Source organism: Mus caroli, unplaced genomic scaffold (genome assembly GCF_978045245.1).
Source record: "Mus caroli unplaced genomic scaffold, Mus_caroli_1 scaffold_5, whole genome shotgun sequence".
In the NCBI taxonomy this organism is placed as follows: domain Eukaryota; kingdom Metazoa; phylum Chordata; class Mammalia; order Rodentia; family Muridae; genus Mus; species Mus caroli.
Window position 1 is genome coordinate 20,535,875 of NW_028227260.1, and position 14,106 is coordinate 20,549,980.

The 14,106-nt window shown below is 42.1% G+C and overlaps 1 protein-coding gene across 1 annotated transcript in view; it reads right to left on the minus strand.

Annotated features, from left to right (window-relative positions):
* Smc1a (structural maintenance of chromosomes 1A) overlaps nucleotides 1-14,106 on the minus strand; it is a 43,143-nt gene that overhangs the window by 25,853 nt on the left and 3,184 nt on the right. The window contains exons 2-9 of the mRNA XM_021153232.2: nucleotides 10,652-10,840; nucleotides 10,435-10,547; nucleotides 6,907-7,110; nucleotides 6,578-6,816; nucleotides 5,380-5,638; nucleotides 5,150-5,290; nucleotides 4,281-4,363; nucleotides 3,932-4,139 (exon numbers count right to left, since the gene is read on the minus strand). Coding sequence (XP_021008891.1) covers nucleotides 3,932-4,139; nucleotides 4,281-4,363; nucleotides 5,150-5,290; nucleotides 5,380-5,638; nucleotides 6,578-6,816; nucleotides 6,907-7,110; nucleotides 10,435-10,547; nucleotides 10,652-10,840 — 1,436 coding nt within the window. The remainder of the gene's footprint in view (nucleotides 1-3,931; nucleotides 4,140-4,280; nucleotides 4,364-5,149; nucleotides 5,291-5,379; nucleotides 5,639-6,577; nucleotides 6,817-6,906; nucleotides 7,111-10,434; nucleotides 10,548-10,651; nucleotides 10,841-14,106) is intronic.

A 14,106-nucleotide genomic window follows, 5' to 3' on the forward strand; every position in this document is an offset into this window, starting at 1 on the left:
AAAGCCACAAGACTTAACAGCCTCCCCCAGAAAACATTCTTGAATACGATACACTAATTTTTCTGTTTTTGAAACATGGTCTCATTATTTAGCTGGGACTAACCTAGATCTCCCTGGTTACCCCAGGTTGACTTCAAACTCATGATATTCCTGCCTGTGCCTTCCAACTCCTGATATTAAAGGCGTGCAAAGAACCTTTGTGAATGGTTACTCATTAACTTATAGCTAAATGAGATTATAGTAACACACCAGTATCTTCTGACTTACAGTTATTTTGATGTAAAAGATTTATGTTCAAAGACCAAGCGGGGACTATGAAATTATAAAACATACATTTAGCTTGACTATGATTTCTGATACAGTTCCAAAAACTAAAATCATAATGAGTTGACTGATCAGTGACTACTCCTAGGTAACTTTCACGAGAGCTAGTCATTACAGAGACCAAGGCAGGATTAGAGGATTGGGCCTTCTAGTCCCCTGTCCCACACCTAAAAAGAAACGATGACTAAAAGCTGAGTTCATCAGCAATAGGCAATGACTTAATCTATCATGCCTATAAAATAAACCCTCCATAAAAACTCAAAAGCTCAGGACTGTAGAAATGAAATCAGCTGTTAAAGAGTCCTTGCTGCTCTTGCAGAGGACCTGAGCTCAGTTCAAAGCATTCATGTCAGATGGCTCACAACCACATATAACTCCTGCTCCAAAGGATCTTCACTCACAAATATATACTCACAAACAGAAACACACACACACCCCTACAATTAAAATAAGTCTAAATAGATAACAAAACCAACCAAAAACCTTGAAAGTTCTGTGTTCGTGTAGAGTATGTTCATCTAAGTCTTTATTCCTGAGACTCAGGAAGCAGAGGCAGGCAGATCTTTGTGAGTTCAAAGACAGCTTGCTCTACATAATGAGTTCTAGGCCAGCCAGGAGAATATAGTCTATGGACCTTGTCTCTGAAAGGAAGGAAGGAAGGAAGGAAGGGAAAGGGAAAGGGAAAGGGAAAGGGAAAGGGAAAGGGAAAGGGAAAGGGAAAGGGAAAGGGAAAGGGAAAGGGAAAGGGAAAGGGAAAGGGAAAGGGAAAGGGAAAGGGAAAGGGAAAGGGAAAGGGAAAGGGAAAGGGAAAGGGAAAGGGAAAGGGAAAGGGAAAGGGAAAGGGAAAGGGAAAGGGAAAGGGAAAGGGAAAGGGAAAGGGAAAGGGAAAGGGAAAGGGAAAGGGAAAGGGAAAGGGAAAGGGAAAGGGAAAGGGAAAGGGAAAGGGAAAGGGAAAGGGAAAGGGAAAGGGAAGAAAGGCAAGGGAAGGGTGGGAAAGAGGGAGGGAGGGAGAGAAGAAGGAAGAAAGGAAGGAAGGAAGTGTTCTGTGTTGAGGGTGCTTCTAGATAATTCAAGAGGAGGCTCAGTAAGTAAGGGCACTTATATTCCTAGAACAAACACTGTAGAAGGAGAGAACTGACTTCTGCAAGTTTTCCTCTGATCTTTACACATGTGCTGTTAGGGACAGACAGACAGATGTGTGTACACACACATACATCTGGTATTAGAAATGAAATGCTGTGTGAGAGTAGAAGGAACACTTTGGTTTTATCCCATCTCACAGAGCAGACCTCATACTATATAGGAAAACCCTACTCTTGCTCCAAAGCCAGTGACAGCCTCAGGCAGTCACATCTGAATCTATAATCAGTTTTCAAAATGTCTTTAATCATTTCATAGACCATTACCTAGCAAGCACTGACAGAGATCTTAAATACATTATCTCAAATTCTGACAAGCACCCAATAAAGTAGGTAACTTTTACTAGATTCCTTATTCCACCCCTAGAATCAAGCATAGTTTCTCAAGAGCGATGAGATAAGAGTAATGACTTCAGCTGGGCGGTGGTGGCACACGCCTTTGATCCAGCACTCAGGAGACAGGTGGATTTCTATGTGTTTCAGACCAGCCTGCTCTCCAGATTAAGTTCCAAGACAACATAGCTCCAGAGCCACACAGAGGAACCCTTAGGGGGTTAAAAAGTACATACTGAGTGTAACTTATAAGTATTTCCACTTCCCTAGTAGCACTTACAGGCATGCTGAGCGTGTATTTATAGAACCAAACTAAGTTAAACTCAGAAACAAAATAGTACAGAAGGATAAAAATTCACGGCACCTGGGAACTCAGAATTAGGTGCAGAAGTCAAAAGTTCTGATAAAGCCCAGGGGTCCCCTAACAGTCAATGGAATTCATAGAAAACTACAGAAAGCTACTTTCTTGAAGAGCAATTACTAGTCTACCTATCCCCCTCCCAAAACCTTCTTTGTTGTCCCCATCCCCCAAAGAGGAATGGATATAGCAAGACAAACGCATCAGAAAGATGCAATTGTAATTAAAAGAGCACATGACAGCCATGGAGATGGCTCAGTGAGTAAAGTAGTCGCCACGTAGGAGTTAAGACTTAGATATGAATCCCTAGAACCGATACAATCCATGGACACGGTAGCACACATTGTCTGCAACCCAACTAGTTCCTATGGGGAGATGGGAAGTGGAGGCAGAAAATCCCAGGAAGCTTGTGGGCCACCTACCCTGGTATACATAGCAGAAAAAAACATGAGGGTCTGGAGAGATTTCTCAGTTGTTAAGAGCACTCCCACTACCCACATGGTGGCTCACAACCACCCACAACTCTAGTTCCAGGAGATCTGATGATTTCTGAACTCCACAAGCACCAGGCATGCATGTGGTGCACATACATACACAAAGAAAAAAGTCAAAAACCAACACAGGACTCTTTTCTCAAATAAGCTTGATAACAAGGACTCACACCTCAGGTTCTCCAAGCCCCATTCTTGCGTGGTACATGTCCTTACAAGTACACACATACACAGTTTTTACAATTATGTGTAAGAGTGTCTGCATGTGTGTATGTGCCATGCCCTCAAAGGCTGGGGGCACTGGATCCCTTGGAGCTGTGGTTATAGACAGTTGTAAACCAACTGTTACATTAAATCTTCTGAAAGAGCAAGTGCTCTTAATCATCGAGCCATCATCTCTCTAGCTCCCAGTAAATAGAAAATTTAAACTGAAAACAAAAACCAGGACATGAACAGTTCTCTCACATGCTTTTCTTTTCTTTTTATCATTTATTTATTTTTTTATTTTATACGTATATGTTTTGTCTACATGTATACCCATGTGTGATTTGTCTCCTCATAGGCCAGAAGAGGGTACCAGATCCCCTGAAACTGAAGTCACAGACATTGTGAGTCAAGATGTGGGTGTTGGGAACCAAACTCAGGCCCTAAAGAAGAGTAGACAGTGCTCTTAACTCTGAGCCATCTCTCCAGCCCAAGCTATGTCTGTTTGGGTAGGATAATCTAGTTGAGTTTCCATTTTCCCTGATATAAAAGTAGGAATAGCTACCCTGTCTTCACAGAGTGTTCTATAGCAATCTCCTCCCAACTGGCATTCCCTCCAGAAGGGAGGAGAATGCTCCTGAGGCACTTTAGTTTCATGTCTGGGAAAGTGGAAACTTGGAAGTTTCTAGAAGATGTTCCTCAGCTTTATAGAAGTAAACACCTACTGGAGGAGGAGTCTCTGACAGACAGCTAGAGAAATAGGAGAGTCTTAACTAGTGAGCTGACTGAAAACTGCCAAGAGCTCCAGCACTGTTGCTTCTGTGAGCTGTCATCCACCATAGAGTGGGCTTTTTGGTGATACACCTACTTTTTAAAAGTCATTCCTGCTCTTAAGTAATCTCTCACTCATACTCTTGTTAGTAATGCTAGGAAAAACTCACTGGTTCACTCTACTGGACTACGTTCCCTTTCTGAGGTGAGTAGGTGTGTATCATGTCTCTCCATAGAAAATCTACCACAGAACACAGAAGGTTGACAGGGAGTCTGAATACATACTCAGAAAGAGTCCCCTCCAGTCTTACCACAGAGCCAGGGTAGAGACGCTTGATGCTTTCCATTATTTCTGCCTTTCGCTGCTGGCGGCTACTCTCCTGCCGGTCAATGCGTGCATCCCCTAATTGCTCCATCACCTGGTTCAGCTCCTTATTGATCTCATCAATACGACGCTTGGCCATCTCTACTTCTTCCGTCAATTCTCCCTCTAGCTTCTTCTGCTCCTCTAGAGACTGCCTACAAAGTAAAGAAACACAGGAGTTAACCTGGCTGGTAAGATAAGACTTGTGACTAAAGGACTCTGGCAGACCCAAAAAGAGGGGCAGGATGAGCATGGAAGAATGTGGAGGGTAAAGAGAGGATTGCAGAGCCACATACTTGCTAGTGGTAATATACTCTTCTAGCTTCTCAATCCGTTTCTGATTCTCTTCAATCTCCCGCAGTTTTTGCTTGATCTTGGCCTGGATAATAAATGCATACCACTATTAGAGGCTGAACCAGTTAACCCAAGTTCATGTGGTCTCGACTTACACCCCTATTGACCCCACTTACCCAAAATTCCAACAGTCCAACATAAACTGTCATGATCTAATACAGGAGGCCTACTACAAGGCAGAAACACAAAGTCCAGTCTACTGCTCCATTAGGGCTTCTAAGGGCTCCAAAATCTCTCAGGAGTACTGTACCCAAGCCAGGGTTCCTCAGCAATCTAAGGCTCAAACCCAAGCAAAGTAAAGCTTCACAGACTTCTCTGACCTTGCTGTCTCATCTGCAAGCTGTAGTAAGTACTTAATCTAGGGTACACATTAATACTAATAGTAGAATGGCAGTGAGTGAAGTATACTTGGCAACAGTGTGAGCTTTAGAGACAGACTGCCCAGGTTCATCCTAAACCTGCAGCTGAGTAATTATGGGATTGCTGTTATTATTAAGCCCCAGATTACTTCACCACTGTAATAGTTTCCTCGTTTTGAAAGTGAGGATAATAGTAACCATCCCTTAAAGGTAATCATAAATGAACTTAAATAAGTGAATATATGTTAAGCATAGTGTTTAGCACACAGTAGCTGCCTGATACATATAAATTTCTGTTCTTATTAAGACTATCATTATTACCTTATTTAGGGATTATCACCCCTGATTGTTTTGTTGTGGTCGATGCTGGGAATTGAATTCAGGGTAAATATGCTAAGCACACACTGCTGCTGAGCTACACTCCCACACCTCATCCTTCAATTTTTGCCTACCTCTGTTTCTACTTTCTTCCGCTCTTCCAGATCTAGACGGTCCTGGTCAGCTTTCTGGTCTCGATTGAACTTCTCCAGCTCCTGAGCCAAAGTAGCTGCTCTCTTGCTAGCTTCTTCTTTCAATCGGTGGTATTTCTTTACCTGTGTTAAGACAGGAAAAAGAGGACAGGTCACCAAGTCAGCCGATGTTAAGTCACCAATCTCTTTGCCAGGACCCTTTCAAGACTTACCTGGTTCTCCTCCAGGGTCAAGTCTCTGCCCTGACTCTGACTCTCTTCCTCCATCCGTTCTTCAAACTCCTGTCGGGCCTTCTCCACCGACAGCATCTCCTTCTCCAGCTCATCCATGTCACCTTTACGTTTCTTATAATGTTTCTGAGCATTCTGAAGAGACTTCTTGGCTGCTTCAAGCTTCTTGATTTTGTGGGATGTATTCTCTTTTGCTTTGATGTACTGAGGCCTCTTCTGATTCAATTCTGAGTCCTTTTCCCTTTTGCCAAAGAGAAAAGAAACTAGTTAGTCCTGCAGAACGTAGGGATCCTGGGCTTTTTACCCTAAAAGAGAGACCTATGTATTCCTAGCCAACCTCATGGAAACATCTTAAAGAACAAGGGCCTCATGCCCTATAGTTCCTCAAAAACAAACAAAAAACCCCAAAACAACAAAAAACAGAGAGGGGTACAGTTCAAGTACTTGTTGGAATCTATAGCATCAGCCTCTCATTTTATTCACTTCAAAAGACAAAATTATCACCCCCTTTTCAACCCTTACAACTCTTTGGTGTTCTTCATGGCAACAGATTCCACTGCATCCTGATAAAAGTCAAAACACTATCCCATAATGTTGAAAGCAAACCCTACAACAGGTCTCTCAATAAAAACTCCCCCCAATGAGTTACCTACTTCTGATATTCAAATTCCTGTCCTTTAAGCTTAAGAGAAACAGCGCTTCTCTTCTAGGATAGACCTTTTGGTCACCCAATAGCTGAACTTGCTAAATTGTCAACTATGAGCCCAGATCTTTTTTTGTTCATTTATTTGTATCACACATGCACTGGCATGTGTGCGCGCGCACGCACACACACACACACACACACACACACACACAACTAGTTAGTGCATGCAGAAATTGGAGGACAACTTGTGGGACTCAGCTCTCTCTTTCCACCATATTGGATCCCAGTAATTTAACTCAAGTCACTAGACTTGGTCTCAAGCACTTTTAACAGATGAGCTATGTCAAGGCTGAGCTACCTTACTGCCCCAAGCTTGAATATTCTACAGTATTAATTGAAAGTCAAGAAATGTGCCTGGTCAAAGGGAAGATAAACAAATTAGTACAATAGTAGACTCTAGGCTCAGAGGATCCCAAGAGAACAGCAACAGCTGCTTAGTTTTAAACAAGCTACAGGTCTGGGCATGCCTCTTACTTGATCTCCTTCTCAATCTGCTGCTGTTCCCGCATCATTTTTCCCAGCTCTTTCTTCTTCTCCTTCAGCTCATCCTCTACCTTGTCCATCCGCTTCTTGTCCTTCTCAATTTCCTTGTTCTTCGAGGCCAGTTCCTTGTTGAGCTTCTCAATCTCCACTTCGTTGTGGTAGAGTTTAAAGAGCTGCAGCTGTACCTGTGCCCGTACTACCTCATCCTTCAGGCGCTGGTAGCGGTCCGCCTAAGCAAACAAGAGTGGGGACAGGGTGTATCAGTAAGGCACTGCCTTTATCTTGGTCCCTCAGATCTAAGGGGCAGCCAGGCCACCAACCTCTTCCTTTTCTTGTTTGGCCTCCTTTCGTTCAGCTGCAATATTTTTCTTGCGATGATAATTAAACTGTGTGTCTTCTTCAGCCTTCACCATTTCTTTCTTTCGCTTGTCATACTCCTGTGCAAGTTCCCCAGAGCGACTAATTTCTTCAAACAGAGCTGTCCTCTCCTTGGGGTTCTTCATGGCAATGGATTCCACTGCACCCTGATAAAGGTCAAAACACTGCCCCATTTAGCCCTCTAATAGCTCAATTCACCCTGCCCAATTCAAAAGTTTACAGGTCCTCCTTTCCTCAACTAGTGCCACATTTCAAGGGGTTTTTGTGGGCAGGAAAGAGTTTAAGTACAGAGAACTGAAAGTCAGTATGTACTCCACCACTGAACTGCATTCTCTTCTCTTCCTTTACTTTTCTTATTTTCAGAGAATCTTGATAAGTTGTCTACACAGGGCTTGAACTTCCTCTGTAGCCCAAACAAACTTTGAACTTACAATCTTCTTGCTTTAGTTGTGGGGTATGGGCCTCTGCCACCAGGTCAGCCATATTGGGCTTTAATGGCACATTTTCTGTCTCTGAGCACAAAGAGACGAACACAAAGGTAACAATGGTATATTGTGTACAATCACTAAAGCAGCCCAGAAAATTCAAGTATGAGATGCAAGAAACAGGTAGGGAGTTCTATTTGGGAAGGTTTTATACAGGTACAGCTGACTTTGGAACATATGGGAAAACTAAACAAGAAAAAAGGACAACAGACTGGGGATAGCATATGAGAGACACTGGGTTTAATCTCTACCACCTCAAGTGTGTGTGTGAGAGAGTGAGGTGAGGGGGGGAGGGATGCGTAAAACAATGACAGAAATGGTTATTTGACAATTCCACAAATGGGAAATGAACAAGCAAAGGCCGGCATGCCAAAGACAGCAAACGAATCTGAGAACTACAGGTGGTAGTTGAATTGGACTAGAGTAGGAAACTGAGGAACAGACTAATGGCAGACAAAGCTACTAAGGCAGGAGAGAATGGAACAATAGTGTTTTAGGAACAATAGGCTTGCAAATTTGCTTGTTCATTCTAAATCAACTGTTTTCAAACTTCAGGTAGCATCACAATAGCCTTAAGAGCTCGCTATAACACAAACTGCACCCCACCACAGAGTCTCTCTTCAGCTCATAATCTGGAATGGGGCCCAAGAATACACATTTGGAACATATCCTCATATGGTATTAATACTGCTGGTCTAGCAACAACAATTTAAGAACAATCATCCTTAGACAAGAAGGAACCACTGAACTGCTTTATGAAAAGACAGGAAAAAAAAAAAGATTTGTGTCTTTATTAGACTAACCCAGCTGAGGGGAGAAATAGGAAGGGGCCAGAATGGAACTGGGAAGCCCACTAAAGCATGTGCTGCTACACATTAGTCTAAGGAAGACACATTAACTTGGAGATAAAGCAGCTCTAGTTGGGACAGGCAACATCAACAAACAGCAAATAGCCAATAATGATTTTTAAACACTCAAGAGGGCTGAATAGGTGGCTCAACAGCTAAGAGCACCAGTCAGCTATTGGATGGAACACAGGCCCCCCAATGGAGGAGCTAAAGAAAGTACCCAAGGAGCTGAAGGAGTCTGCAACCCTATAGGTGGAACAACAATATGAACTAACCAGTACCCCAGAGCTCGTGTCTCTAGCTGCATATGTATCAGATGACCTAGTCAGCCATCAGTGGAAAGAGAAGCCCATTAGTCGTGCAAACTTTATATGCTTCAGTACAGGGGAACACCAGGACCAAGAAGTGGGAGTGTGTGGGTACGGGAGTGGGGGGGGGGGTATGGGGGACTTTTGGGATAGCATTTGAAATGTAAATGAAGAAAATATCTAATAAAAAAACTAAACAAAAAAAAAAAACAAAACAAACAAACAAACAAACAAACAAAAAAAAACAACCAGTTAAGAGCACTAGCAGCTCTTTGTTCCAGAGGATCCAGGTTCAATTCCCACCACCCACATGGTAGTTCACAACTCTAGTCCCAGAGGATCCAACATCCTTTTCTGGCTTCCATAGATATCGCATGCACTGGTGCACACACATATATACAAGTAAAACACTCGAGCCGGGCGGTGGTGGCGCACGCCTTTAATCCCAGCACTTGGGAGGCAGAGGCAGGTGGATTTCTGAGTTCGAGGCCAGCCTGGTCTACAAAGTGAGTTCCAGGACAGCCAGAGATATACAGAGAAACCCTGTCTCAAAAAAAACAAAAAAAACAAAAACAAAAAAAAAAAACAAGTAAAACACTCATAACCATAAAATCATCTTTTCAAAATGCCCACAGTCTGGGCATGGTGGCACATGCCTTTAATTCCTGGACTCAGGAGGCAGAAGCAGGCACATCTAGCCAGCCAGGACTACACAGTGAAATCCTGTCTTTAAAAAAAGTCCACAGAAGATAACCTACTTCTTCTATCATATTACTAAATTAATATAGTTTGCAATGCCCTTCTAAATATTTCTCCATATAACCACAGATAAGTACAAGTTTCACATCTCATTGAAGAAACGTCTTCTTGTCTTCCAGCAGAAAGAAAACAGATCGACAACTGGTCAAAATGCAGAAAATAAGTAAGAATGCCTAGCCCCAAATGCATCATCTATAACACAGCCCCTACATCATGATTCAGTCAACATTTCTGGAGAGGGGACAGAAAGATTATTGGAGCCCGAGGGCCAGGATGACTGCTGTATGATCGTTTCTTCTGGCCTGGACAAAGATGGTGTTCCCAAGAATTCTCAATAATATGGCTCTCAGCACAAGATATGTGAAGACTACACCAATGGACATACCAATATGGATGGAGGAAACTTTCAAAAGGTCACTGATGGTTACTAAGAGAGGGTGAACCATGTGCTCCCCACCCCTCACGAAGACCTCAGCCCTAAACACATACAAATAAGGACCAATACAAAACTGGACTCAACAGAGGTGTGTGAGTAAACAAACAAAACAAATATTGGGCCTGTAGAGATGGCTCAATGGTTATAAGTACATGCTGCTCTTGCAGAGGACTCTGACTTAGTTCCCACCACTTAAATGGTAGCTGACAACCATCTGTAACTCCAGTTTCAGGGGGTCTGATGCTGCCTTCTAGTCTGGCATCAGACACACATGTGGTGCCCATTCATACATACATAGAAGCAAAACACTAAGATATATAAAATAAAAATAAACAAAAATCTTGGTAAAATATATAGAAGAGATCATATATCCTGATCTCTTCCTGAGGAGATGGTAAGGGAAATATAGGAATTGAAGTGGGGAGAGGGACTGTGGAAATGATGCAAATAGTGTATAAAAATAAAGATGAAAGTAATTTGCTGAGCACGGCAGTGCATACCTTTAATCCTATCACTCAGGAAGCAGAGGCAGGTAGACTTTTCTGAGTTCAAGGCTAGCCTAAGCTACATATAAGTTCCAGAGCAGCCAGGGACTACACAGTGAGATCGTCTTTAAAAAATGTATGTATCTCACCTGGAAGACGAGGAAGTTACGAGCTTTGATGAGAATGCCCAACTTCTCTAACTCTTCACTGTATTCATGTAGCTGGACAACTTTGTTGTTGATCTTGTATTCAGAAGAGCCCCCTACAAGGCAACAAATGAGTCAACAAGGATCAGGTATTCCTCCTATCCTGACAACTAGTCTATCTGCTTCATTGGACCCAAGGAGCCTTCTGAGCCTCACTTACCTACAATGACTCGAGCAAAGGTCCGGTCCTCAGCACCCTCCTCCGAGTAGACCATGCTGACAAAGGCTCGGTTGGCAGCCGGCTTGCCCACAGGTGCTCCATGTATCAGGTCCCGCAGGGTCTTTACCCTCAGGTTGCTGGTCTTTTCACCAAGCACAAAGCTGATGGCATCCATGAGATTTGACTTACCTAAGAGAAAAGGAGTCAAAGCAGAAGAGGGAACATTAGAAAGAAGGGAAGAGGAAAAGAAATAAAGGGCATATTGAGAGTAGAAACATGGTCTAATCACTTAGAGCTTGGACTAATATAATACAAGAGAGAAAATAAAATCTGTTGTCAGAAGATTGGGTCAGTGGCTTAGGAAAAATAGTTCCTTTGCAGTTATCACTTATAGTAACCATAAACTAAAACCCCATATAAAGAAACAGGTATTCATTGAATGGATTCTTCTACAACCTTTACTATGATAACACTGACAAATATTATTTTTACCCTGTAAATTCAAAAAAATAAAAGCAGGCTGGACAGAGAAGGAAATTAGTTGCTTTTTAAGTAACTGTAAAATTTTAGTGTTCCAAGACAGAAGAGCCTAGAATTTTTTTGCACAAAAATGTGAATACCTTTTTTTTTTTTTTTTTTTTTTTTTTTTGGTTTTTTTGAGACAGGGTTTCTCTGTATAGCCCTGGCTGTCCTGGAGCTCACTTTGTAGACCAGGCTGGCCTCGAACTCAGAAATCCGCCTGCCTCTGCCTCCCGAGTGCTGGGATTAAAGGCGTGCGCCACCACGCCCGGCGTGAATACCTTTAACACTATTAAAACAGTACACTTAAAACAGGTTGGTAAACACAATGCCTTTAAAAGGGCATGTTCCTTATAATATAATATGAAGCATACAACATTGGCTATAAAATATCTTGCCAAAAAAAAAAATTTAACCTGAATCTAAGTAAGCCATTAGAACCACACTTCAATTTCTAGGAAATACATAGCAACTAAACCAACCTGGTAAACAACACAAGGAAATCATAAGATAAAAATAAACTGTGGAGCTGAGTGTAGTGGTAAAACACTTCAAAAGGCTGGAAAGACTATATGGAAACCAGTGTGGCAGCATGTTCCTAACTTTAACCCAGCACTCAGGAGACTGAAACAGAAGGATTAAGAGTTTAAGATTGGAACTGGGAGAGATAGCTCAATGGTTAAGAGTACTAGCTGCTCTTCAGAGTACCAGGTTTGGATCTAGTACCTACATGATAGCAGACACCTGTCTGAAACTCCAGTTTCAAGGGATAAGACATCCTCTTCAGGCCTCCAACAGCACCAGGCAAACACATGGTGCACAGACATACATGCAGGCAAGACACATACACATTAAATTTTTCTTTAAAGAGTTCAAGGCCACCCTTAGCTTTATAATGAGCCAAAATAAAACAAGACTGTGAAATGTTCTATAATACAAATGGCCTGCTCTTTAAACAAACAAACAAACAAACAAACAAACCCTCACTATCTGTACCAGGAATTTAGCTAAGAGGCAGAACTTCAGAAGCATACACAAGGCCCCAGGTCCCATCGCCATTGCTAAGTAAAGGCAATGTTTAAAATGAATGTAGAACAGTACTGAGATATATGCAAATAGAACATGGATGTTATTATTACAGGTTATTTATTTTTAGAAGGAAAACATCCACATAGTCCAGACTGGCTTCCCATTCACAAGCATCTTGCCTCCAATTGCTAGAATTACTAGTGTGTGACACACCACCTAAGTTGAGAACATAACTCTGATTGGACTCCTGCCTCCCAGCCCCCACCAAGAAAACATGGACATTTTGCAAAGCAATTAGGGAAACTTGAATATATATTAGATAAACTGAGCAAGTATAGAAACTTGAAAAAAAACAAGCTAAATGTTGACAAGAGAAAATTAATAGTGGTAAGATGGAATGATTTTATATGAATGCTGAAGCACTTAAAGGTGAAATGTCTTCGATTTATTTTCAAATGGTTAAACACACATGAAAGAGAGAGAGAGAGATGGATGGACAGACAGACTGACTGGCTGGCTATACTAGAGCTCAGCTAATACAAAACTTGGGGAGAAGCAAAAGAATAAGAAAACCTATGAACAGGCTGGTGAGATAGCTCTGCAGATTACGGTACTTGCTACCAAGCCTGATAACCTGAGTGTGATTCCTAGGATCCACATAGAAGAAGGGGAGAACTCATTCCTGCCAAGTTGTTCTCTGACCTCATTGCATGCACTAAGCTTGTCATACAAGCATGAATACCTGAGTTTGGACTTAGTGCCACTTAAAAGCTAGGTGTGGTGGTGCACTGGGGAAGTGGGGACAGGAGGATGCTTGGGGCTTGCTGGTTAGCCAATATAGCCAGCCCAGTTGGAGAACTTTAAGCCGGTAAGACCTCCTATCTCAAAAAATAAGCTGGAGCTGCCAGACTGATGGTGCACACCTTCGGTCCTAGCACTTAAGAGGCAGAGGCAGGCAGAACTCTGAGTTCGAGGCCAGCCTGCTCTACAGAGTGAGTTCCAAGACAGCCAGGGCTACATAAAAAACAAAACAAAACAAAACAAAAAAAAAAAACCTGTCTTGAAATAAACAAATAAATAAGGTAGAGTTATAAAAACAAAAACAAACAAAAAAAACACCTAACACCAACTTCTGACACACACACACAGAGTAATTTTTAAAATAATTAAAAAGTGGAAACTTAGTATACTCCTGAGTCACATACTTGGAAAACTTTTTGTACTTTTTGAAGTCACTTGTTCACTCACTTGATCAAACAAGGAGGAAAAGAAATTTAACAAGTGGGGCTGGTGAGATGGCTCAGTGGGTAAGAGCACCCGACTGCTCTTCCGAAGGTCCAGAGTTCAAATCCCAGCAACCACATGGTGGCTCACAACCACCTGTAATGAGATCTGGCGCCCTCTTCTGGAGTGTCTGAAGACAGCTACAGTGTACTTACATATAATAAATAAATAAATCTTTAAAAAAAAAAAAGAAATTTAACAAGTACCTGGTGTGGTGGCGCACGCCTTTAATCCCAGCACTTGGGAGGCAGAGGCAGGTGGATTTCTGAGTTCGAGGCCAGCCTGGCCTACAAAGTGAGTTCCAGGACAGCCAGGGCTACAGAGAAACCCTGTCTTGAAAAACCAACCCCACATCCCGCAAAAAAAAAAAAAGAAGAAATTTAACAAGAAAACAAACTGAGTAACAAAACCAGTACTAAGGTTTTGATTTTTTCTGCTATGCAGCTCTGGTCCTCATTATGCTGTCCAGGTTGGCCTAGAATTCATAGCAATCTTCTTCCATCAGCCACACTAGTACCATCACAACTAGCAAGTACCAATTCTCGAACTTTTAACATTTGTTATCAAGATTATAGCACTGGCATACTATTTTTAATATAGGCAGCTTCTTTGTGAGATTGATG